This window comes from Emys orbicularis, chromosome 3 (assembly GCF_028017835.1).
Source record: "Emys orbicularis isolate rEmyOrb1 chromosome 3, rEmyOrb1.hap1, whole genome shotgun sequence".
NCBI classification, from domain to species: domain Eukaryota; kingdom Metazoa; phylum Chordata; order Testudines; family Emydidae; genus Emys; species Emys orbicularis.
Genome location: NC_088685.1, coordinates 174,299,949 through 174,325,894, shown reverse-complemented (window position 1 = coordinate 174,325,894; position 25,946 = coordinate 174,299,949). Strand labels below are relative to the sequence as shown.

The following is a 25,946-nucleotide window of genomic DNA, read 5'->3' as shown; positions in this document are numbered from 1 at the left end:
CACTGTTTACCCCTTTCTCCAGATCATTTATGAATAAATTGAATAGGATAGGTCCTAGGACTGACCCTTGGGGAACACCACTAGTTACCCCTCTCCATTCTGAGAATTTACCATTAATTCCTACCCTTTGTTCCCTGTCCTTTAACCAGTTCTCAATCCATGAAAGGACCTTCCCTTTTATCCCATGATAGCTTAATTTACGTAAGAGCCTTTGGTGAGGGACCTTGTCAAAGGCTTTCTGGAAATCTAAGTACACTATGTCCACCGGATCCCCCTTGTCCACATGTTTGTTGACCCCTTCAAAGAACTCTAATAGATTAGTAAGACACGATTTCCCTTTACAGAAACCATGTTGACTATTGCTCAAGAGTTTATGTTTTTCTATGTGTCTGACAATTTTGTTCTTTACTATTGTTTCAACTACTTTGCCCGGTACCGACGTTAGACTTACCGGTCTGTAATTGCCGGGATCACCCCTAGAGCCCTTTTTAAATATTGGCGTTACATTAGCTAACTTCCAGTCATTGGGTACCGAAGCCGATTTAAAGGACAGGTTACAAACCTTAGTTAATAGTTCCGCAACTTCACATTTGAGTTCTTTCAGAACTCTTGGGTGAATGCCATCTGGTCCCGGTGACTTGTTAATGTTGAGTTTATCAATTAATTCCAAAACCTCCTCTAGTGATACTTCAATCTGTGACAGTTCCTCAGATTTGTCACCTACAAAAGCCAGCTCAGGTTTGGGAATCTCCCTAACATCCTCAGCCGTGAAGACTGAAGCAAAGAATCCATTTAGTTTCTCCGCAATGACGTTATCATCTTTAAGCGCTCCTTTTGTATTTTCATCGTCAAGGGGCCCCACTGGTTGTTTAGCAGGCTTCCTGCTTCTGATGTACTTAAAAAACATTTTGTTATTACCTTTGGAGTTTTTGGCTAGCCGTTCTTCAAACTCCTCTTTGGCTTTTCTTATTACACTCTTGCACTTAAGTTGGCAGTGTTTGTGCTCCTTTCTATTTGCCTCACTAGGATTTGACTTCCACTTTTTAAAGGAAGTCTTTTTATCTCTCACTGCTTCTTTTACATGGTTGTTAAGCCACGGTGGCTCTTTTTTAGTTCTTTTACTGTTTTTCTTAATTTGGGGTATACATTGAAGTTGAGCCTCTATTATGGTGTCTTTAAAAAGGGCCCACGCAACTTGCAGGGATTTCACTTTAGTCACTGAACCTTTTAACTTTTGTCTAACTAACCCCCTCATTTTTGTATAGTTCCCCCTTTTGAAATTAAAGGCCACAGTGTTGGACAGTTGAGGTGTTCTTCCCACCACAGGGATGTTGAATGCTATTGTATTATGGTCACTATTTCCAAGCGGTCCCGCTATAGTTACCTCTTGGACCAGCTCCTGCGCTCCACTCAGGATTAAATCTAGAGTCACCTCTCCCCTTGTGGGTTCCCGTACCAGCTGCTCCATGAAGCAGTCATTTAAAGTATCGAGAAATTTTATCTCTGCATTTCGTCCTGAAGTGAAATGTTCCCAGTCAATATGGGGATAATTGAAATCCCCCACTATTATTGGGTTCTTAATTTTGATAGCCTCTCTAATTTCCCTTAGCATTTCATCATCACTATTACTGTCCTGGTCAGGTGGTCGATAATAGATCCCTAATGTTATATTTTTACTAGAGCATGAAATTTCTATCCATAGAGACTCTATGGAACCTGTGGATTCGCTTAAGATTTTTACTTCATTTGAATCTACACTTTCTTTAACATATAGTGCCACTCCTCCCCCTGCACGGCCTGTTCTGTCCTTCCGATATATTTTGTACCCCGGAATGATTGTGTCTGGGGTACAAAAGAGCTGGGCAGAAAACTCAGTAATTCTGTTTCATGGAGCATTTCAAGATTTTGAAATTAGGTTTCATTCCAGTTCAGAATGAAAACCAAAAAATTTGAAATTGTCTCCCAAATGGAATTACCATTCTCTGCTCAGGTCTACTAGAAGTCCTGGCAGGATGACCCAGAGCAAGGGATCCTGGAAACCCCGGCTGCCAAAGAGCCATGAACCTGGGACTCCCAGGCCCAGGGCTTCCAGGCCTGGTTTCTGGTGGAATTTTTTTCAAAAATCTCCGTAATACGGCAGAACATTTCTATTTCAACAAATCGGAATATTCTGACAAAAAGTATTTTACTGATATTTTTCCAAGCATTTCTAAACCCTACTGAGAATTATACTCAAAATAGGCAGTTTGAGTACAAGCTCATTTTCTGTATAATGAATACATACCAACATTTTGCTGCTCGGGTATATGGCATCAGGATTTAAAGAATACAAAAAACCAATTACACTTAAATTTCTAAAATTTTTCATTAGAATAAAAACCCACTACGTTCAACATGAACAAAAGATACTGAAAAGTGAAATTTTATTACATTTCTGGAGAGTGTTAAATCAACATATGAACAATGAATTAGAAGATAAACTTGTCTGAAGACCTTACACTTACTAAAGGTATGCTAACAGGTAAGTTAGGGATAAGATTGTGTGCTTTACACACAAACCTGAGTAGGAAATGGGGTGGAGCTACTCTGAGGGGTAATGCAGAGGGGAGTCGGGGCCATGCCCCAACTCTTCTCTGCCCTCTTCTGAGCAATTTGTTTATCTTGAGGAGGAAGACACTAGAAGTTCCTGATCACAGGGGCCCTAGTGTGATTGGTCCTTACACAAGCTACTCTGGGAAGGAGGAGGAGAGGGAAGCTTCTTGTGAATCTCCCTTATACTCATGCAAAAGCTGATCATCTAAATTTAGTGCTAAAATATTAAAAATATAAGAACACCCATTTTCGTACCATTTGTTTCCTTATTAAATCAATGTTACATTTCACAGCATCATGCTTGAGAAATACATTTTTACTGCAAAGGAAGAAAAACAGTTTTGTGCAGTGGGATTTTGTTTTGGCTTCTGCTTTATGCTATATATTAACAGTATTATTTCCTGATTTCCCTACTTCTGGTGGAGGATTCCTTGGAAGACTGGACAACTAGCCATATTAGGACAACAATTTGCTTGTACATTATGTTCCTTTCCCCTATCCTCCATATGTTTTGCCTATTTAGACTATAAACGCTTTAAGGTGGGAACCGGTCTTATTCTTTCTGTGAGGCACCTAGCACACTTTAAGCAGTTGGGAAATAATAAGCAGGATTAATAAAGCTAGGAGACTGAAATCTGGGCAAGTGACTGGAGAAGGGATTTTTAGCCACATTGTTCAAAACTCTGTTTCTATTTGAAAACCTTTTAACTCAAACTTGTAAAAGAAGCCCTCTACTCCTTCAACTGAAGGGCAAAAAAGCTTCCACTCCAGGTATCTAGTCCTACTAATCCTCTGGCAAAAATGGGAAAGATACCGTTGTATTTCTACGGTAAAAATAAGCAACAAAGCCTTTTAAAAAAATCCTTTAAGCCCTTCTTTATAGATGGTAAAGAAGCAAAAAGAACAATTTTTGTTATTGTTCCTTTGCAGGTCTCCTTTAAATGCTAAATTGATAGCCACTTGCTTCACAAGTTTACATTGTAAGGAGGCCAAGGGACCAAACCACAGACAGGTATCACCTATATTTGCAAAAAACTGAATTTCCTGCCCAATTCTGCTGAGGAGTTTTATTTTTATTTTCTATTCTCCCTCCCTGTTCTTACATTTAATATTACATAACAGAGTAAGACGCTAGAAGAGTTATTAACAAAATATCTAAACCCAATTGTCTTTGCTGCTAGACCAGCTTTATAATAAATCCACAAATTACTGCATGCTGAAGTGAAGGGGGGATCATATATGTTTTACCTGACAGCAATACAAGGACCCATCTCCTACATCTCCTACTCCCTTAAGTAAGGTTTTTCAAAATAATGCACCAAAGCATTTGCAAGCATCCTAACTGTCTGAATACAATATCTAAAAGAAGATCATTTCATAGAATATTTTATTGTCCAAATATTTGTATTTTACATTCTCTGAATGTCCTTTAAGATGAACAGAGCATCAGGATGCAACAGGAACATATACCTATACTACACAAGTGCATTTGTTGAATATTTCTGGTTGTGTCTGTCAGCAGTGAAATGGTTAACAATGCTGGAATTTAAGTGGTCATTGGGCTCCAAAAATAACACTTCATTAAGAGAATGAGGGAATTCACATTCTCTCAGTATTATTGTATCTGGCTGGCTGCAGACTCAAAGGTCCTGTCCACAGAAGCAACAACGTGATTGTTGCTAACCATACAAGCAACACATGATTGTTGCTAACAGGATTCTTGCATGGTTTCCCACCAGTGCACCCATTATTTTTTCCTGAGAACAACTTTAACCTTACAATGTTTCTTGATGTAAAACATGCCAACTTAGGTTCTTGAAGCTGAAGGTCTGATTTCACCATAAGCCATTAATTCTGAAGCAGAAAGAGGAACTGCACTTAAAATCAACAGCTCAGTTTGGCCCCTAATATTTTTAACATCTGGAAGATTATGCAAATAGTTTTCTACTTCACAGTGCTCAAGTTAAACATTTCTTACCAGGATCCACTAGTGCAAGGCGCTTATCCCGGGACAGAGATGCCCTTTCTTCCTGGTTAAACATCCTGTCAATCATGACCATTTCTGCAGAGGGATTTATCCGCTGCAAAAGAGAATTCCTAGAAATCACTTCATATGTTCATATAAAAAAAACAATCCCGCCACAGCTTTGGAGCATGACAGGATGGATTTTAAATAAAAATTTAGGTTTTTTTTCTTTTTGTATTCCACTAGTATTAACTTTTTTGGGCAGGGACTGTCTTTTATTATGTGTTTGTACAATGCCTAGTATAATGGGGCCTCCAGGCACTATTGGAATAAAATGCAATCATTTATTATTTTGTAGTTGTTAAAGCTTTGTTTTAACAGTGAATCAATATAATTATACAAATAATAATATTTCAAGATGGGTTACATTAGTTAACATTCACATATGCAGTTTATTATCTAGCATGAAATAACTTTCTCTGTTAGAAAAAATACTCATGAAGAGCCCATACTGTAGCATTTATCAACACACTTCTGTTTCCCACCTTTTTTTTTTTTTTTTTAAGTTAACTCTCTGGTGCTGACAGCTCTGCTGCATCCATTGCTGACAATGAGATTAAACCAGGAAAAACCCATCACCAAGCACTAGAAAATTAACCCATTGCTTGCTACATTACATCTCATACAATTAAATCCAACACCATGGCACACTATTCCAAATAGCATTTCCTTTCCAATGTTATGGAATCTGAATGACTGTATATTGGTTCAAAATATAAAGGATAGATTTTTTTATATCCACCTATTCTTTTGCATGCACAATTATTTCCCAGTATATTTGATATCAGTCAGATAGCAGTCTAATCAGAGAGTCAGATGCCTAAATTATGTCAACTGTACCTACAATTATTTGTTTCCATAAAACTCAGGATAACATAAAAGACTGTACTGAAACCCACACTATTTTAAAAAGACTTTAAAGCACACCAAGCCTGAAGCAACTATGAGGATGCCCTGATATTCACACAATAGATTCCAACATTATTATTTACATAATTGACAGCAGTTTTTCCTTTTTATAGTCTGTTATACCTGTGTCTGCACTTTTATTGTAAGCCTGTTTTCATATGTTTCTTACTCTCTGGGGAAGTTATAACTGTGCTGTATATTTTGCTATGAAGATGCAGACGGCATCTGCCTTGCCTTCACTAGGATTTTAACAAGGGTTAGTTTAACACGAATTTAAAACCTTTTTGTTTTTACTAGTGAAGACACAGCCAGATGAGAGCATTTATGCACCTTCTTAACTTTAAGAATGTGAGTAGCAAAGTCAGTGGGACTACTCGCACAGTTAAAATTAGCACATTCTTAAGTGCTTTGCTGTATCAGGCCTAGGTGACTTGTCCAAAGTCACATAGGGTATGTCTACACTGCAATTAGACACTCATGGCTGGCCTGTGCCAGCTGACTCAGGCTTGCAGGGCTTAGGCTGCATGGCTGTTTCACTGCAATGTAGACTTCCAGGATCAGGCTGGAGCCTATGCTCTAGGACCCTGCAAGATGGGAGGGTCCCAGAGATCGGGCAGCAGCTCGAGCCTGGAAGTCTACACTGCAATGAAACAGCCCGGCAGCAGAGTCAGCTGGCACAGGCCAGCCATGGGTTTTTAATTGCAGTGTAGACATACCTATACAGAATGTCTATGGCAGAGCTATGAATAAAGTCCAGGTGCATAGTAAAGAGAGTCCTTTCTCCCCACCGTAGCCCCGGGGCAGCTTGCACCCCAAATCCCTCATCCCCGGCACCACCCCAGAGCCCACGCCCCCAGCTGGAGCCCTCACCCCCCACACCCCAACCCTCTGCCCCAGCCCTCCGACACTCCGAACCCCTCGGCCCCAGCCCCGCCACATGAATTTTAAGTGCACCAATATGGAGGTGATGTGTGAAACATCACCTCCATATTGGTGCACATGACAAAATTCATTCCGCACATGCGTGGGAACATTAAGAGGGAACACTATCTACAAGTCCAATCAGTCCTACTTCTTGTTCAGCCAATCGCTCAGACCGGGGTCGGCAACCTTCGGTACGCAGCCCATCAGGATAATCGGCTGGCGGGCCGCGAGACATTTTGTTTACGTTCACTGTCCGCAGTGGTAGCCACAAAATAACTTGTGGATACAGAGGGAAGTAATACAACTCTGAGATCACTCTATTCTGGACCATTAAACCTGTTTTAATAATCCATTCCAATTTGCATTAACTGATCCATACATTTCACAAAAATAATTTTTTTCTTGCTTATAAATCTTACCATTGCATCTTCTATGAGCAAACATCTGTACTTATTTAGCATAGCTTGTGTCCTTTTCAGAAGCTGCGTGGCTACAGATTCAAATTCACTGTCCACTAAAAAGACACAAAGAATACATTTAGATAATGTTCTCCAATAACTAGCACAGACTCGCAAAAGTGTCCTTTCTTTTTAGTCTTTCTAATTTACACAATCATTTTTTTCAGCACCCCATGTAATATTAAATGCTTAAAAATTCTAACAAACAGCAGCACAACTTTTATCATACCAAATTAAAACATAAATTACCTTTTCTTAAATCCTCCTTGGTTGGCAGTGATCCCTGGCACACATGATATGAGAGGAGTCTCTGGACTGCATCATTTAACGATCTGAATTGACTTTTATCTGGTGTCACAGCATGTGCCTGGTCCTTCTGTAACTGCTGTAGAATACTAAAAAGAAAATGACTAATATCAATAATTAACATTTATTCTAATACCGTAAGGCTATATTACAGTTTACAAACTGACAGAGTGAGAGAGGCAGAGGTTAGTTAAAATGTCTCTAACAAAACTACAAATGAAAAACAAAATGACTTACAAAGCTCCTTTTGTTAGCTGTTTAGCAGCAGGCCTCTTTTGTCCAACTGTATGAACATCCACCTAGGACCAAACCAAAACTCAATTACATTGGCATTATCTTTTCCTTTAGAAAAAATAAGTTATAGAATTTCCTTGTGCAAAACTGCTCATTAAGTATAAAATACTTTCAATTGCCTCTCATTTATTTTCTGTAAGCTTCTGTATCAATGAAAACAGATTACTTGAAGTCTTTGCCATAAATGTGAGCTACCATAAATGACTCCTGCTTTGCTCATGAATGAAGTAAGCAACGGGGAAAACTATGTATCTCATCTTACACAGCCCCCCAAAAAGAAACCTACCACATAGGTAGTAAACAACAATGCTAACAATTGAGTCCCACTACATAAAGAATAAAATATGCAATGGAGTAACTAGGGAGTGTAGCCTTAGAGCACTTTGCTGATCGACTAGAAATCAAGAGCAGAGCGCACAGTATTGAATTAGCAGACATACCTTCAGATTGCTATACTGATTCATTCATATTTAGAAAATAGGAAAAGGTTCGGTTTTTAAAAGCTTTTAAAACTTTAAAGAGGCTCCTGGAATATCTCTAAGGGGTTGGAAGACATTCCTCTTTCCTTCCTCCCACCAAAACAAACTTTTGGAAGATTAATGATTGTGTTTAGGGTAGGGATCAATGAGAATAACATGTAGGAAATTATTAATTAGTATTTCTACACTGTTCCTGGTTCCTTATCTTCATTAAAATTAAGAAAAACAAATTAACTGAAAAATGCTCCCTACCTGCACATTTTGTTGGATGGGAGATGATCCTACTACTTTTTCCTGCTGTGACTGTGTTGTTCCTAAAGATTGCTGGATGATTTTACCTCCAGAATCCTGTCCTATAAAAGTACACATTAAAAAGAGTCTATTACTCATGATTCTTAAAACAAACCACCACATAATATTTGAAGTCCTGTGCTTAATCCTTTACTTGATCTGAAAATTACATATCGATAGCTGTTGATACATAACAGTGTGTATAGGAGTATTGCTACTGCAGTCATGTAAGGAAATCAATACATATAGTAAAATGGTACTCAGATACTACAGTGCTGAAAACTATAAACATGTTTATAAATAAAGAAAATCAGTCTAAAATCTCTAAACACATCAATCCAAAATAAGAAAAAAAATCAAATATCTTAAGCATCATCCTGAAAGAGATTTGAAAAAAGATAAATTGGAGTCTATCCAGCTTTTTACTAATAGTTCCCCAAAATTATAAACTCAAGACTCTGCAGCACCATTAAAAGTTGTGAATGAGTGGCTAGATCACACACTGTTGTAGATTCAGATGGGTAGCCTCCCACCTGATTGTCTGGCTGTATAATTTAGAGGAATCATCTCAGCCCAACACACTCACCACATGTAACACAAATAGTACTGTTACTTTTTGCACAGAAACATTGTGTAGAACATGTACAATCATTGTAATATATTAAATCAAAATGGAACTAGAAGTCTAGTGACATTTCCTGTTGACTTAAGTCTGTATTAGAAACTTTAAAATTGTAATTAGGATGGTGCCATTTCAAGAACCCACATAATATCTTCTCATGTTCAGTGCATCACTACCTTAACTGAAAACTGATATTTACATTCTCTCTGCAAAACAATAACTGCTGATTAGATTCCACAACATCTTGTACCAGGACAGACAAAATGGTGAGTAGTTAAGCGTTGTTATCACATGAGGATGGCTGGAAGTCTCAAAGACATAACTGGAATTCTGCAGCAGAAGACCTTGGTTTGAAAGTGACTTGATATTTCTCACTTCCTTTGCTTAAACACATCACACAGATGACACATTTGGATTGTGGGAAAAGATTCTTGACTGCTCATTGTCTATCATTCCAGCAAATAGAATCAGATGGCTACTAACAATTCTTGTTGGAAAAAGACCATATGACCAATTGCTAAAGAGAAAGTCTGTGGGCTCAGCACCATTGTTCCTCAAATGGAAAAAAAAGAATAATCATTAGGACCCCCTATCGCCACCAATCATCAGTCAGCGCCTGACATAATGAAGGAGAACCCACTTCAGATGCCAGAGGGATTGGGGAAAACCATCATGAAAAGACTTTATCTGACCTGGCAACGTGTTACTCAGAAGACCTGTTAGCTGAGGTTGTCTCAAGCTATCCTGTGACTTTGATGCAGAAACTGGTGAGGACTGGTTCATAACTTTTTTCTGAGCCTGTGAAAATGCCATAGGGAAATAAAGGTTAGTCTAGTAATCACTGCAAGTTTTAACAGACCTAATAACAATGCAAAAAGGAAACCTACAACTGAGCTCAACTCTTTCCCCCCTTGTGATTATGTAAGAATGGCATCAAAGAAACAAAAAGAGAACAAAAACTAAACTTTCACTACATACTCACTTCTTCTGAGGAGATTTCTTATTAAATTATATTTTCTCTATATAGGCCACTTTCCTTCAAAGAACTCCCCCTCCAAATCTAAATCTTCTAAAACAGTTCATCATCTGCAAAGTTAACTGTGCCATGATAGCAGTAAGTCTAGTTTTACTTTCCCTCAATACCAACACAATGACCCCCACACCTAGAAATTTTAAGAGAGAAACTCAATGCAATCATATTAATAAATTTAAATCTCAGATGAGCGGGTACACAAAGCATCTAATAGCTGTTGTGTGGTATTTTAATGAAATTTGGAATCCCAAACATGAAAAATAACCATGTTGTGCTGACTGGTTGGAAATTAACTATTTCCCTACACTCCCTTCTCTTCTATACTTTGTGTTCTGACATATAAATAATCAGACCTTATACAACACTGTGCCAGTCAGTCCTCAGAAGTACAAAGAGTACTGATATGTAACACATTTCCTGTGTAATTACTGGCTCTTATTTGTCCTATCAGCTAATAGAACTGGCAGCATTAGAATGCTGAAAAGTTCTGGGAGGCCCTTCTGCAGAAAAGGAAGGAAATCTTCAAGACTATTGTACCATGTCCCCATAAAACAGAAAAAGACTATCCATCCCTACCCATCCTAATAAGTGCCTTCAGTACAGGTTTTATAAATGCCACTGTCCTAAATATACAAATTTGAAGAGTTGCATGAGAGTACAACGCCAAGGAAGAAGACCAAGTATGGAAAGTCAGCATTTGTGAGATAACTAAGTAACCCTTTTTTCCTCTGGAAGTCATATCTGCATATTCTTAACTTGTGAGGGTCTCTCAAGCTGTACAAGGATCCTTGTCCAGAGAGTGGTACACTACCTAGCACTGACTAATTAATTAAAATTAAAAATATGGCTGCGAGCATAGAAAAAACCTAGAGCTAATCATGGACAAGAACTGAGGTACCGGGGGCCAAACAGCCCTTTTATGACTCAGAATTTTCAGTGCCAACAAGAGGGCACTTCTGTGACTCCAATGGACACTGCTTTTCAAAACTTCCCAAAGCTCCCATCCCACAAGTGAGGAAGTACAGAGGACACCTCAAAGAAGAACAGGTAACTAGGCCAATTTATTATGCTTAAGGAAAATACAAAATAACTGTAGCTGATTTCAGAAGTGGTGTAAATTCCCACTGTTGATCACGTGACACTAGTCATTCCCTTACTGCCCCCAACAACACAAATTAATCCAGCTTGTTTCCCCCATCCCAAAACACATATGCAGTTTCTGATTCAGAGTTACACAGAATATCACTATTTTAATTTTACTGATCACTTACTAAAGAAGGCATATTTATAAGGCTTCTCTTTCACAACTGATTATATGAGAATTTTTTCTCTCCAAAGAGCTCCATAAAATTAAGCTCTTTGTAACTCTTTCAATGGTTTACAGAAGAGTGTGTCTCTGCCCCAAACTTCAAAACTGAAAATCCAAACTGATTGAGACATTTAAAGCCATACTGAACAGAGTACTAAATAAAATATGCTGCAGGGAATAATCCTGTGCTGGCAGAGAAATGGCCTAGAGCACCATATACCCTTTTCCATCTCCAATTTCTGTGGGCCAAATACTGAGAGGACCTTCGCATGCGTAACTCTCATTGAAGTCAAAATGATCTTCAGGTACTTAGCACATGCCAGAGTTTTGCCTTATGACTCTAACAGTGTGATTTTCAAAAGTGCTGACTTGGCATAGTTCTGCTCCCACTGAAATCAAAGGTAAAACTTCTATTGATTTTACTGGAAGCAGAAATAGGCCCACGCTGAACACTTTTAAAAATTTCACCACTAATCAACAAAAGCAAGACTATCTGAATTAATGGGAATGATAGATTCATCCACATTATAGAAACATTCGAAGAGGTTTTTTGATTAAATGGTTGCAGCAGGATTAGATACTTTTTCAGTAGATCAACAATATTTGTTTATAAAACAATTACCGTAAGCATAATAAATTATTTGTGAATATTTTTGGAGAATACAGTATTAAAGAACATTATCTATTAACGTCCTTCCCCACCAAAGAAAAAGGAAATGATTTAGAATGCTTTTGTGCAGTTTTGTTGGTACTTAAAGGGTATTCATACCTGAGCAAAAGTGAACTGTTGCTGTGTTACTCCTACTGATGTGCGACTGAAAGTGCTGATAGATTTAGAAGAGGAAACTGGAAGACAATGTGATACACTCACTGAAACTTGTGTTCTATTCTGCTGTGTAAGTTGATCTCCAGTAAAATTTCCTCCTGATGCAACAGACTGAACTGGTGGCCCCAGGCTGGGATGTACTGTGCCAGAAGAACTTACAACAGTAAACCGATTAGATGCTGACATATTTGAAACTGTAGACTGTCCAGGTGACATTGTAGTAAAACCTGATCTACCTTGAGAAACACTACTTTGACTGGGTGATAAATGCAACACTGTTGGTGATGCCTGTTGTAATGGCACCTGTCCACCAACAATTTGAGAAGTTCCATGATTTACTATAACTTGACTTCCAGGAGCTGTGAATGTCTGACCAGAAACTAATTGAACAGCTGTATTCTGATTATTCAGCATCTGTCCTGAATATGAATGGTTGGCCCTGAGCATGCTTGTAGAGTTCCTGTTCAGCATAACATGCTCAGCAGATACTTGGCTAGAAACCAACTGGGAAGGTTGAGTCTGAAGAAGTTGTCCATTTATGGTCTGGACATGATGAACCGAATTAGAATTGACAGAGAGACTTGTAGGTATGAGAAACTGATTTTGAGATACATGAGGCTGTCCCATAGGAGAATGGATAACAATACTACCGCCAGCATTACTAACTGTTTGAGGAGTAACTGATTTTCTTGTGTTTTGTTGATTAACAATATTAACAGACATATGAGGACCAACTGAATTTTGAGGTGAACTTGCTGAAGCAAAAGGAATCCCTTGTTGTACGTGATGCTGCTGTATTCCCAAGTTATTCACATTGTAAGCTGTTTGCTGACCCATCTGAATAGGCTTTGGTTGGATATTGATTGGAACTTTATTAGAATTTGGTGCTAGACCCCTCTGAATAATGATATTATGCACAGGTAAAGATGTCTGAAAATTTGTGCTGTTAAATGGGACAGTTACAGGTTGTGCTACTGGACTTGAATTTGAGTTACCAAACAGTGAGTTACCATTAGGAGTTTGTCTATGAACCAAGAGTCCGCTACTCATATTTGCAGGTGCTTGCTGTCCACTGCCTTTCAATATAATCTGAGATCCATCAAGGTTGTTAATAGTCATCATGGAAGGTTGATTACTAAATGAACCAATTAGCTGTATCTGCCCCGAACCACTAATCTGACTACTATTAGACAAATGCTGGCTGGGAACACTAATTCCCACATGTTGCATAAAGCCATGTTGCACACCAACTGTATTGCTTGCAAAAGATGCTCCAACTGGTTGCTGTACCACTTGAGTAACTCCTATAGGTTGCAGCGTCTGACCTGAGTAATTAGACACATTAGAAGCCTGAGTAAAGGATGCTGATGAAGAAGGATGAAGCTGAGCTTGTGCAAACTGTTGGCTAGAACCTATACTGGCATCCAGATATGCCTCTTCTGCCAAAGTCTGTTCAGTAATATTGGCCTCCTGTAAGGACTTCTGAAGAATATCAAAAGGCTGATCCTCACTGAGATCAGGTAAGGGAGAAGATTCAAGTTCATCTTCAAGAAACTGAAGGCTACTTGACAGTTGTAGTCCATCACTAGGCCCCTCTCCAAGCTGATTGCTTACACCTTTGATGGAGGATTTAGGATCAGTGTTCTAAAATGAAAAACAATAAATGAATTAAATTGCATTTTTAAAATAATGTAAGATACAAACTGTTTCCAATTAAATTTTTCCCTGCAAAGAACAAAGCCCCTCTATAATACCACATCCTTGTAACTACATATGCAAGGTGAAGTTCAACCCGTGCATAGGGCCAGCATGAAGCCCTTGTACCACTTATGCCCTCAAAACAGACTGCTGGGGCAGCACTGCTAAGGTGCAAAATTCAAATCTCAACCCACTCAAAGCCAAATTCCTTTTTGGCCCATGATAAATGCAAGGTCTGGGTGTGAAATTCAGAGCCAGTTTCAGATTCTGAACTCTACCTCACCCTTCAAGGGTAGGGAATTTTTGGCTTTGGATGTTTCACATAAACATTGTGAAAACTGCTGCATGACACGGCTGTCATATTGGAAAACTCTCAGACCTCTACCTTCAATGTTTGCTTTCGTCCCCCTTTCATTGATTGCCACACTACTCCATGAGTATAATTTATTTATTCAATTCACGTTTGTGTCTGCCTTTTACTGAATCTAGCTTATTTTATGAAAGCATCTCTGTCACTTTGGAATATTGAGGGATAGCTTTTGCTATTTTATTAAAGGTTTTCAAAAAAGTAACAGAAACCTTGCAATTTTACCTGTAAAACTATAATATACAGTACATGCATGAAAACACAAGGATTAAATCTAGCACAAATACTTTATCAGCACTTCAGAAACACCTAAAATTTAGGGGCCAGATTCTCTGCAGTGTGCACCTTCTATTAGGTACTGCAGAAGGGGGGCTAATTGAAACCTGGTTACATCTCCCAGATTCTCTGTCCACATGAGAACAGCCTGGGTGTCTGCTCTAACATGTGCCAGCTGACTATGCTACCCAAGGGACCATCCACCATCTGGGAATTGTGCTCTGGCCACTCCCTGTCCATGTGCGGGGAGTCAGGTCATTGTGGAGCACTCCACCCTAGGAAAAGGCAGTGGTGGCAGCTGAGGGTATAGGAGAGGCTGAAAACAGAGCTCAGTGACATGGGCTAGCATTAGAAAAAATGGGTATAAAATGGCTTTGAACAAATTCAGGCTGGAGATCAGAAGACTGTTTCTAACCATCAGAGGAGTGAGGTTCAGGAACAGCCTCCCAACAGGAGCTGTGGGGACAAACAACTTAATTAGTTTTAAGAGAAAACTGGACCAATTTATGCGTGGGATGTATGACATGATTGTGATGGTGGGGGGCCGGTCTCAGCAACCCTGAGAATGCCTTCTGGTTCATGTCAGGTATTCTTAAAAGCTCATGCATCAGCTGTCACCTGTAGGGGTCATCAAGGGATTTTTTCCCGAATGTATTCTGGTGTTGGTTTGGGTGTTGTGATATTGGTTTTTGTGGGTTTTTTGTTTTGCTTTTTTGTCTCCTTTGAAGCATCACAGATGGCCATAGCTGGAGATGGGACCCTGGATGGGACTCTGGGTGGTACTGAGAATTCTCTCTCTCACGTGGCTGGCTGGCTTGTTCTTGCTCACATACTCAGGGGCTGGTTGCCCTATGTGGGGTCAGGAAGGAATTTTTCCACAGGTCATACTGACATTGACCTTGGGGATTCTTCACCATCCTCTGTGGTACGGGTGCATAGTCAGGTCCATGTGGGTGTATTTCACTTAATATCCTGCCACTGAAGGGTTCTTTGGTACTGGTGCACCTCAGTCCCTCCTACTCTCTGCTGGTGGTTTATAATAGTTTAGTTTCCTGTGGGCTGTAACACCTTGGTCTAATTTCAGCTGTTGGGCTTAATGTGCATGTGTTGGTGGCCTGTGATACACAGGTCAGACTAGATTGATCTGGTGGTCACTCCTGGCCTTAAATCATATTACTCTAAATGTGAGTAAGGGAAGAATGCAGGATACTGCCTCACGAACCTACAGCCAAAAGCCCTATGCCCCAGCTCACACTGCCCTCACAAACATGTCAGGCTGTAGCAGGCTCTCTGCCTCTCCCAAAGCCCCTAAAGGATCACGCCTCCCCCCAAACAATCCCATTGCCCTCAGCAACACCCACCTTCCCCAGCGTCTCTTGCCTCCCCTTAATACCCTGTTTCCTATGGGCACCCCCAAAGTCTCCAGTTTCTGAGACATGCAGGAAATAGGCTCCTGCTTCCCCCACTCCTGCTAATCAGCAGGACCCAAGGGAGTAACTAGTGACTGTCCCAGGAAAGAAATGTCACATGTTGCCCACTTCTCCCATGAGCACCTTCCTGCTTTCTCTCTAACATGTGGGGAAGAGATCCTAGTCAAAATCCACAAAGCCACGACTTTACTCTCCTTCATGTGCCTCCTTATAACTCACCTCTACCATGATGTATACAGGGAATTGCTGTCTAATAATGGCTAGACAGGTGGCAAATTGTGATCATTGTTCCTGGCTAGCTGAAAATTGTGCACATCCTAAAACCATTTTCCCCACTTTCATCCAACCACCGTGTTTGTCTTTTCCTCCTGTCCACCTTTGTCTTTTAGACTGTAAGCTGTTTGGAGTAGGGAATAATGTCATTTGCTACATGTTTGTACTGCAATATAAAATGTTAATAAATAAAATAAATAAATAATAAAGGGAGTGGATGAGGGCAGTCAATTTGCCTCTATAAAAACTGCAACTACAAAGAAGTTACAGGTGCTTTAAACATACATTCACAGTTTTCAGTGTCTAGATGTGCCTATTTTATGTCAGCTATTAACATTATTAACATCTACTCCATTTAGTTGTATATAGGACAAACCAACCATGATGAAAGCGTGTAATCACAATAAATACACATTTTCTCTTCTAAATACTTACACTGGAGTTGGCGAAAATTGAATTAGAATTGGCTGCAGAGTACCCTGCATTAGTCAAGTCTTCATTGCTCTGTTAAGGCACAAATGTAGTAAAGTAACATTAAACTAATAGTAAAGCAGTCACTAAAGTTCATGTAATTTTAGAATAGTATAGTAGAATACTACTTACAGATTTACTACTAGGTCCATGTAGAAAATAATTCAGTGCCTGTGGATCTCTTTAAAAAGAAACAAAAAAAAGTTATCACTTTTAAGTACTTACATTTGTTAAAAAAGCATAATTAAGACAAAAAACAATAAAAACCTTGAGCCAGGTGCTCCGTTCAAGTAAATCAGTGTAGCTCCACTGACTTCAATAGAGCTATGCCAATTTACATCAGCTGAGGATCTATCTTTTTTGTTTTCAGCAAACCATGTTAATATGTAAATTTATATTCTTCACCTTTTTTTTTTTTTTTTTTTTTTTTTTTTAAAAGGGGCTTCCTCAAAGACAGGAATTCTCATCATTACATTTCAGAATTTCAGGAGTTTACAAATATTCATTACTACAAAAAAATCTAAATATCACTTTACATGTTTACTTCCATTCTATAGGCCACTACCTATTACACCATGTGTTAAAATAAATACCCAATATTCTATAACACAACAGACTTTGCATTAAATGGACAAACAATGGTATTAGTTCAAGAAACGTAAGCACTAAAATAGGAATAATCTCCTCTAATGAGCTCTATTGCCTGCAAATTGGTTAGTGTCCTGATAAAGAGCTACCATATTTAATAAATAAATAAAAACTAAATATTTAAGATGTTTTCTTGCCAATCTATTCATAAAAAAGAAAATTTTCTCAAAAACAATAACATTATCTTCTCTGGGGGGGAAAGTTATATCTTTTCCAAATGAAATCAACTGTATAACTGACTAAATGCATTTTTCCTTTGATAACTTGATAAGAAAGGACATACTGGGTCAAATCGAAGGTCCATCTAGCCCAATATCCTGTCTTCCAACAGTAGCAAATGCCAGGTGCTCCAGAAGGAATTAACAGAACAGGTAATCATCAAGTGATGCATCCCCTGTCGCCCATTCTCAGCTTCTGGCAAACAGAGGCTAGGGACACCATCCCTGCCCATAATAGCTATTGATGGACCTATCCTCCATGAATTTATCTAGTTCTTTTTTGAACCCTGTTATAGTCTTGACCTTCACAACATCCTCTGGCAAGGAGTTCCACAGGTTGACTGTGTGTTGTGTGAAAAAATAATTCCTTTTGTTTGTTTTAAACCTGCTGCCTGTTAATTTCATTTGGTGAACCCTAGTTCATGTTTTATGAAGAGTAAATAACACTCCTTATTTACTTTCTCCACACCAGTCATGATTTTATAGACATCTATCATATCCCCCCTTACTCATCTCTTTTCCAAGATGAAAAGTCCCAGTTTTATTAATCTCTCCTCATATGGAAGCCATTCCATACCCCTAATCATTTTTGTTGTCCTTTTCTGAACCTTTTCCAATTCCAATATATCTTTTTTGAGATGGGGTGCCACATCTGCATGCATTTAAGATGTGGGCATACCATGGATTTATTTAGAGGCAATATGATATTTTCTGTCTTACTATCTATCCCTTTCTTAATGATTCCCAACATTCTGTTGGCTTTTTTGACTGCCACTGCACATTGAGTGGATGTTTTCAGACAATTATCCACAATGACTCCAAGATCTCTTTCTTGAGTGATAACAGCTAATTTAGACCCCATCATTTTATATGTATAGTTGGGATTATGTTTTCCAATGTGCATTACTTTGCATTTGTCAACATTGAATTCCATTTGCCATTTTGTTGCCCAGTCACCCAGTTTTGTGAGATCCTTTTGTAGCTCTTCGCAGTCTGCTTGGGACTTAACTATCTCGAGCAATTTTGTATCATCTGCAAATTTTGCCACCTCACTTGTCTACCCCTTTTTCCAGATCATTTATGAATATGTAGAATAGGACTGGTCCCATTACAGACCCCTGGGGGACACCACTATTTGCCTCTCTCCATTCTGAAAACTGACCATTTATTCCTACCCTTTGTTTCCTGTCTTTTAACCAGTTACCCTCCCATGACAGCTTACTTTGTTTAAGAGCCTTCAAGATACTCTTTTATTGAACAAAATATTGATACACGATTAAAAAAAGAAGTGCAGCTAGATGAATTAAGTATTTGCAGTTCAAATGTATTTAAAAATACACATATTCATGCAATGCAAATCTGGTGGTAAAAATTCTCAATGTATGCATACAAATATGTGACTAAGTTACAGGGATTACTTTGTAGTTATTGCTAAATATAGCAATTATACAATTATTTTCTTGACACACCCATTAATGTACACATTCAATTCAAAAAGTTACATGAACTCTTTGATTTAACAGAAATAATCTTTATTTGTAAATAGTACTAATAAAACATTTTGAAAAACATTTTTATGGATCTCCCCAATAAACACCAGGGTCAATCTGAAAATTTCCCTCTTCTTTCTTGATCATCCTAAAAGAAAAACAGAAAACAAAATAAAGACAGCTCAAGTTTCCGTATAAGTTTCTAGCATAAGCTCACAAACACCAAGAAAATCATGCTGCTACTATACAAATGCCCTAAACCCTTTTGGTTCAGCCAGTTGTACTCTGTGCCTCTAGAATAGTGCTTTAGTTTAGTATGAGAACATTTTCATGGTATTGGATATCTGATTCATTCCTACTCAGCTAATTGTCATATCTATTTAAATCAAGCCTAATTAGCTAGAATAAATAACTACAGTTGGCTTTTAATTAAACTAGATTGAAAATAGGGGGAAAAAACCTGAATATTTTTCAAAATCTTCATAAAGTACATTCCAGTTCAAACTCCGTTGCAATAATAAGACTAAATAGTGATTTTTAACTGTAAAGTACAGAGCTAATCTTAGAATGGACCTAATTTGTTTCCTGCCACTTGTTCTGCTAATAAGATGGTAAGCTTTTGCTTACTAGCTAGTTACACTAACTAATGAAATGCCTTTTATACTTATTTTAATTTAAATGGGAATTTTTTTTTTAAAAAAGGAGAGAGCTGGAAACCGAATTCCTGTATAAAGTTAATATTAATGAATATAGTATAGCATGGGGCTCTGTAATCTAGCTGAAAAAGGTGATAATGAGTTCCAATGACTGGAAGTGGAAAATGGGAAATTCAGGTGAGAAATAAGGTGTACATTTTTAACAGTGAGGGTAATTAACTATTGGAACAACACTGCTAGGGACTTGGTGGATTTTCCCATCACCTGAAGTCTTTAAATTAAGACTAGATACATTTCTAAAAGCTATGTTGTAGCTCAAACAGAAGTTATATTATACACATTTTAAACATACTGCATGATATACATGACACTCAGTTAACATCTAGGCATCTAAGATCAGATTCTACTCACACACACTACAACCTTCACACACTATATTTTTAAAAGAAATCTCATTTTCAGTACAGATTACAGAAAATTAAAAGGATAAAGGGGAAAGGCTTCACTGTCTCATTCATACATGGACGCGTTGGGTTTATGGGGTTTTGCTGATACATAACCAAGACCTTTACTATCAATACTGCTTACCAGCTTTTATGATCATGACAAATTTAAATGTTGATGTTTTATCATCATCCTAGCTAACCACCCTAGCTAACCATCCTATCTTATAACTTTTATTATTTCTAAAAATAAATCCATAAAGATTAGAAGACACTTACCAAACTGAAAGATTTAATGGAGACAAACTTCAGTTTTTCTGTCCTGCCAGATGCTCTGAATGATAGCTGATACAAGCAGTAAAAAGGGACACTACAACAAATAATGCATTACACCCAACACCCTCCTATTTGTAGGACCTCATCTTCTGAACATTCTGTGGACTTGGACTGGAATTCTTGTAACTTGGCTTATTATTGAGCGCTTTCATTTTTGTTTCCATTTGGACAATTCTTAAGCTGATGCTCCAGGCAGGACATAAATATGTTCCCTTTGGTGGCTGAAGTCAGCAGTCTCATATTATAACAACACTGTACATGACGACTGTTAGGCAACACTACCAACAATTTGTTATTTGGTAGGCTATTCACATACTAATCTGATCTAATTATAGTGATTATTGGGCCTGATACTTCATTCCTTTTGCATTCAAGGCTCTCACTGGTTTCAGTGGAAGTTTTGGGTGCATAAGCAATGCAAGATAAAGCTCACTGTTCGCTATACTTGACATATGTGGATAGATTTGTCTTCTTGACTTCATCTACACCTAGAACCATGCAGGAAAACTTTCCTATTGCGGTGACTGGCATAACATTTGAAAAAAAATTCAGAGTCTGAAAAAAGTAATAGATACTGGATATTCAATATGTTCTACACATTTTGGACATACACCTCTACCCTGATATAACGCGACCCCATATAACACGAATTCTGATATAACGCGGTAAAGCAGTGCTCCAGGGGGGCGGAGCTGCGCACTCCGGCGGATCAAAGCAAGTTCAATATAACGCGGTTTCACCTATAACGCGGTAAGATTTTTTGGCTCCAAGGACAGAGTTATATCAAGGTAGAGGTGTATTACGATAAATGTCTGCTCTTGAAGAACTATATCGATATTTTGGCCAGTCAAGGGAAAAGGACTTCACCATGCCTACAGTAAATATACCTCAATTCCACATAAAGCTTTTCTTGGTTGCAACTGTACCTAAATATTGATTTTTCAATCCCATATAGAATACACATCAATTTGCATGTAAAAGTGGTATAGAATGGAATAGAAATAATGCAAAGTAAGAAGACTGTGGTTTTGGTTGGTTGGTTTGCGGGGGGGTTGGTTGTTTTTTTTTTTTTACACAAATAGGGATTTAAAATAAAAATCCCTTTGAATGGAGAAAAGTTGATAACCTTTAAAATTCCTGATTGTTTGTCATTCTTTATAATACCGGTAGCAATTCAACTCTTATAAAATTGGTACACAAATGCATTTTATCTTCTGTAAAAATAATTTAGGTAGCTTGTATTTTGAAACAGTCTATATATTTTAATTATATTTTCATTTAGAAGGTAATGTTTGTGAAGGTGCTATACTGACAGCCCTGAAGGCTAAAATCCTTTATCTAGCCAAAAAAGAGGTATTTCCTTTGCATCAATAGTGTAGGGCAGGTTTCCCTGTTTGCTAATGTGCCTCAGCACTGACCTGACAGGACCATCATTGGGCAAGAGGGGAAGTCAGTGTCATGCCAAAAACCAGTGGACTACCAATTAGTCACAATCAGAGTTTATGCTATCTGTTCATTTCACTTACAGGCCTCCAAACTATCACATGACACCAACTTTCAGGGACTACTGAAAATTAATCATCTTTTATATGGATTAATTTTGTACAATGATTTTTGCATAGATTTTTCTTTTAAGAATTTCTTAAGGGGAACTTACCCAATAAGATCAAGGAGACAGGACTCATCGTCATCATCATCCATGACAACTAAAGCAAAAAAGGAAATGACTGGTATTTCATCAAAATCAGAGAAAAAATTTCCTTCAACAATAAAACAATTTCAAAGCACATCCATTTTTTTCAATAAACAATTTGTGGGAATTGTGTGATATTTACTCTGAGCCACATTCTTAGATGAACTTGTACAACTGCCACTAAAGTTAATACGAGTCCTGAAGCTAATGTGAGTCCTTCACTCTTATCTGAGTGCAGAATTTAGCCTCGTGTATCTAACTGTGTAAACATAATGCAGTAATTTAATCCTGTCATTCTGTGGTTCTTTTAAAAATGGAGGAAGACAATGGCCTGACCAAACTGACCAATTGGACCACTCTGTAGATGAAAAAATGTTAATGATAGACTCATGTTTCTCTCACAGTAAAATACGTTTCCGGGAATTTTTGTTTTCAGTAACAGCTCACCCATCAGGGAACAAATGAGCGTTGCAAAACCTGGAACATTGGGGACTCCTAAGCATGGTGTTTTGTTACTCACAATACAATAAGGTGAAGTAATCTGAGAGGAGTAGGAACCACAGCCCAGTGGCCTGGAAAGAACACTATATGCCCAACCTAAGTCATAAGGCGCAGAGCAGCTGGCTGAGAAGGATGCTGTTTTCTCAGAACCCTTTAACACACATTTGTGTCAGTGGCTGGCCCTTCAAGATATGCCCATTTCTTCTAAGTGACACTCATAAGCATACTTCAGTAAGCTCCTGGTAATAGAAGTAGTAACTGAAAATCCTAAAAAAATATCTGCTACACACATCACTCGCATTAACTGGATTGTATTTAATCACTTGTGCACTAGTTACACCCTATCTCTACTTCCAAACCATCATGGCCATCTTCTCCCCTACTCATTGCTTGTTCCGTTTTGTATGGATGTTCTTCTGCATTTATAATGTTGATCGCTTTCTCCTCTGCTTGCTCTGCTCCTTAGGCTTCTGAGATTGTAGGATTCTGGTTCTCCTACCACAATAACCATCATCATCTCATTTGACTGCTCTATCTCCTTTGCCCTTTTCCACTCCATTGATACCCATTAAGGTTCTATCCTTACACTGCCTCTCTCGCCCTCCTTTACTCTCTCTTTAGGTGACCTCATCTGCTCTCACTATTTAAGATACAAACTCTTTGCTGGCATTTCCCAAATCTATCTCTATAACCCTGACCTCCCATCCAACTATCCACTCTCACGTCTCCAAATGCCTTTATATCATCTCCTCAGGAGTGTCTTGCAACCACCTCAAATTTAACATGTCCAAAATGAAATTTTTTAGTAATCTCTCTCAATTTCCTCTGTTCTCTACCTTGCTGACAACTCCACTATCTCCCCTATCACCTGGACTCGCAAACAAGGTGTTATCCAAAATGGGTTTGGGGGGGATATGCAGCGTGCATGCAGCCCTTCTATAGTGCAGAGCCCCACTCAGTAAGGATTCCCTCTGCATTAGTTTGCAGAAGCAGGGGAGGGGTGGCCCACCACTGTGTGGATCCTTCAGTGCTCACTCCTGTTGGGTGCAGGAGGGGAGGGGGACAAGTTGAGCCTACAGAGAGCTATTTCAACTACTGGACTAAAGTAGCATCCATGGAGTGACTCTGCACCCTAGGAAAGAGAATTCTTTCCCCTATGGACTAGCCCCTCTACTCAATGCCAAATCCAGCTATTCAGTATGGATGCTGGGCTGAGGATTTAAACCACAATGACTTACAACATAAACACTATTTTATTATGTCACTGCACTCTGTAAATATGTACTATTAAGAATAAATGTTTAGCCTAGAGCTTTCTTTAACTCTATTCCTAGTAGTGTTTATAGTATGTTGTTCTTTCCTTTGTTCTAACAGCAAAATTTTGAGTCCACGCATGGAGTATTGCTTCAGTGGTGGGATTTTCTAAGGGCTTGTCTACACATACCCTATTACAGTGGCACACCTGCAGGCCGCTATAACGCTTCACTGTAGACACTCACTACAGTGACAGGAGAGGTTCCCCCATTGCTGTAGTTAATCCATCTGCCCTAGAGGCAGTAGCTAGATTGACGGAAGAATTCTTCCATCAACCTAGCCCTGTCTATACCGAGGTTTAGTTCGGCATAGTTTCACACTCCTGAGACACGTCACCATGCTGATATAAGTTTTCGGTGTAGACCAGCCCTCATATGCACAAGTCTCACTGAAAATCAATAAAATTTGTGCTGCATTACATTGGTGCTTTTGAAAACCCCACCCCAAAAACACAATGGCAGTATATTTTCTTATGTAAAAAAAGTTCTGTGGCTACTTCACGGGACACTACTGTGCAACCAACTGCTGATAAACAACTGAACTTGAGAAGAAGCAAAAATAAAGATGGAAATGTTTTACCAAATGGACCATAAAATCTGTTGTGACAAAGTAATAAAGGTTATAGATTTTAAGAAAAAAGAAATAAAAGTCTAAGTAACAATGCAGAAGTTTTGCTCAGCTTCAGTATTTACATGTGCATCAAACCAATAAAAACAAATAAGCTGAATTTGACAGTAAAAGCTCAATCATTTGTCAAAATCTGCAAATTATATTTAAAAAAGAAAAGGTATGACTGAATGAAAATGCATAATAAATTAAAATTTCAGTGGTAATTCATATTCTTCTTTACCATCTTTACACTTTATAAAATCTTGACACTAAAGACTTTTTTTGATTAATTCAAAATGAAAAATATCTACCAATATGTTTTTCTTCATTCTGCAAGTCTCAAGTTCTATTAAAATCTACCCAACATACTGTTAACAATACAAAAGAAAGATACATATACTGTACATTTTAGCAAGCAGCCAAGATCAAGGGCAGCCATGATTAGCAAGGTCCCAAACAAAAGCACGCTTACAACATGCCAGAATAATGAATTGTGCTGTGAGCTACAGACTCATTGCCAGTGAAGTACACTTTTAAGAGCCCAAATACAGAGTTCTGCACCTGGAAGGGAATTGAGCCAGCCAGGGAGTTGTCTATGTGAAATCTATCCCCTTAAAACATAGGATCCTAAGCATGTACCCTGTAAAGGACTAAGACTTTTTTTTAAATGAAAAAAAAAACTCAACCACACATAAAATGGCTTAGAAATATGAGCACAGAGATTACCCCTCAGGCTATTCAAGATATGAGTAGCACAGGCATATTACGTGGCATACTACAATATTTATGCTCAGACACTTCCTAACCGTGAAATGGCTTTTGTGCAGAAACAGCCGTTAGTCTTCAGTTAGTTACCTCTTCTGTTAGTAGGAAGGCACAGATCGTGTGAATCTAGGCTTTGATCAGAAGAACAGTTGTTAACATTGTTTTTGCAGTGTATTTGCATGCTCATTCAGGGGTCTGTTACACCTATTTCTAGGTTTCAGACAGAATTAGGCCCATAATCTCTAAACATCACATAAACAGAAAAAAAGACCATCACAAAATACAAATAACCTGGACGACAATCCACACATAACAGGTCTTTAGAGATTAAATGAGTCAGTGTAAGATACCTGATTTAGGACCAACTTTATTCTTTTTTCCATACTTCTAATGAAATTCCCATTAATGCCAACAGAAATTCTGTGCATGTATGGAAAGGAGAATAGATTCCATTGTTTCCTTCTAACCGATCAGTGATCTGGTTCAATAGACATATGCAAAAAATTACTATCAGCAGTCTTTACACAATCAATGCAACAAACAGTACTTCACACTAGCCAAAAATACACAGATCATATTTCTGGACATCTCGGATCCAAAAATGGTTATATTCTACTGAGGGCATCATCCATATATATTAGAAGGGCCATATGCTCTTGGGACTTGATACAGTTCAAATAACAGAAACT

General features: G+C 38.3%; 1 protein-coding gene across 1 annotated transcript in view; it reads right to left on the bottom strand.

Annotated features, from left to right (window-relative positions):
• Window positions 1–25,946, bottom strand: part of BICRAL (BICRA like chromatin remodeling complex associated protein) — a 64,248-nt gene that overhangs the window by 2,738 nt on the left and 35,564 nt on the right. Inside the window, exons 2-11 of the mRNA XM_065401052.1 lie at window positions 22,033–22,081; window positions 16,717–16,765; window positions 16,549–16,617; window positions 12,013–13,713; window positions 9,594–9,699; window positions 8,241–8,341; window positions 7,453–7,514; window positions 7,159–7,304; window positions 6,871–6,965; window positions 4,571–4,673 (exon numbers count right to left, since the gene is read on the bottom strand). Coding sequence (XP_065257124.1) covers window positions 4,571–4,673; window positions 6,871–6,965; window positions 7,159–7,304; window positions 7,453–7,514; window positions 8,241–8,341; window positions 9,594–9,699; window positions 12,013–13,713; window positions 16,549–16,617; window positions 16,717–16,765; window positions 22,033–22,076 — 2,476 coding nt within the window. The 5' untranslated portion in view covers window positions 22,077–22,081. The remainder of the gene's footprint in view (window positions 1–4,570; window positions 4,674–6,870; window positions 6,966–7,158; window positions 7,305–7,452; window positions 7,515–8,240; window positions 8,342–9,593; window positions 9,700–12,012; window positions 13,714–16,548; window positions 16,618–16,716; window positions 16,766–22,032; window positions 22,082–25,946) is intronic.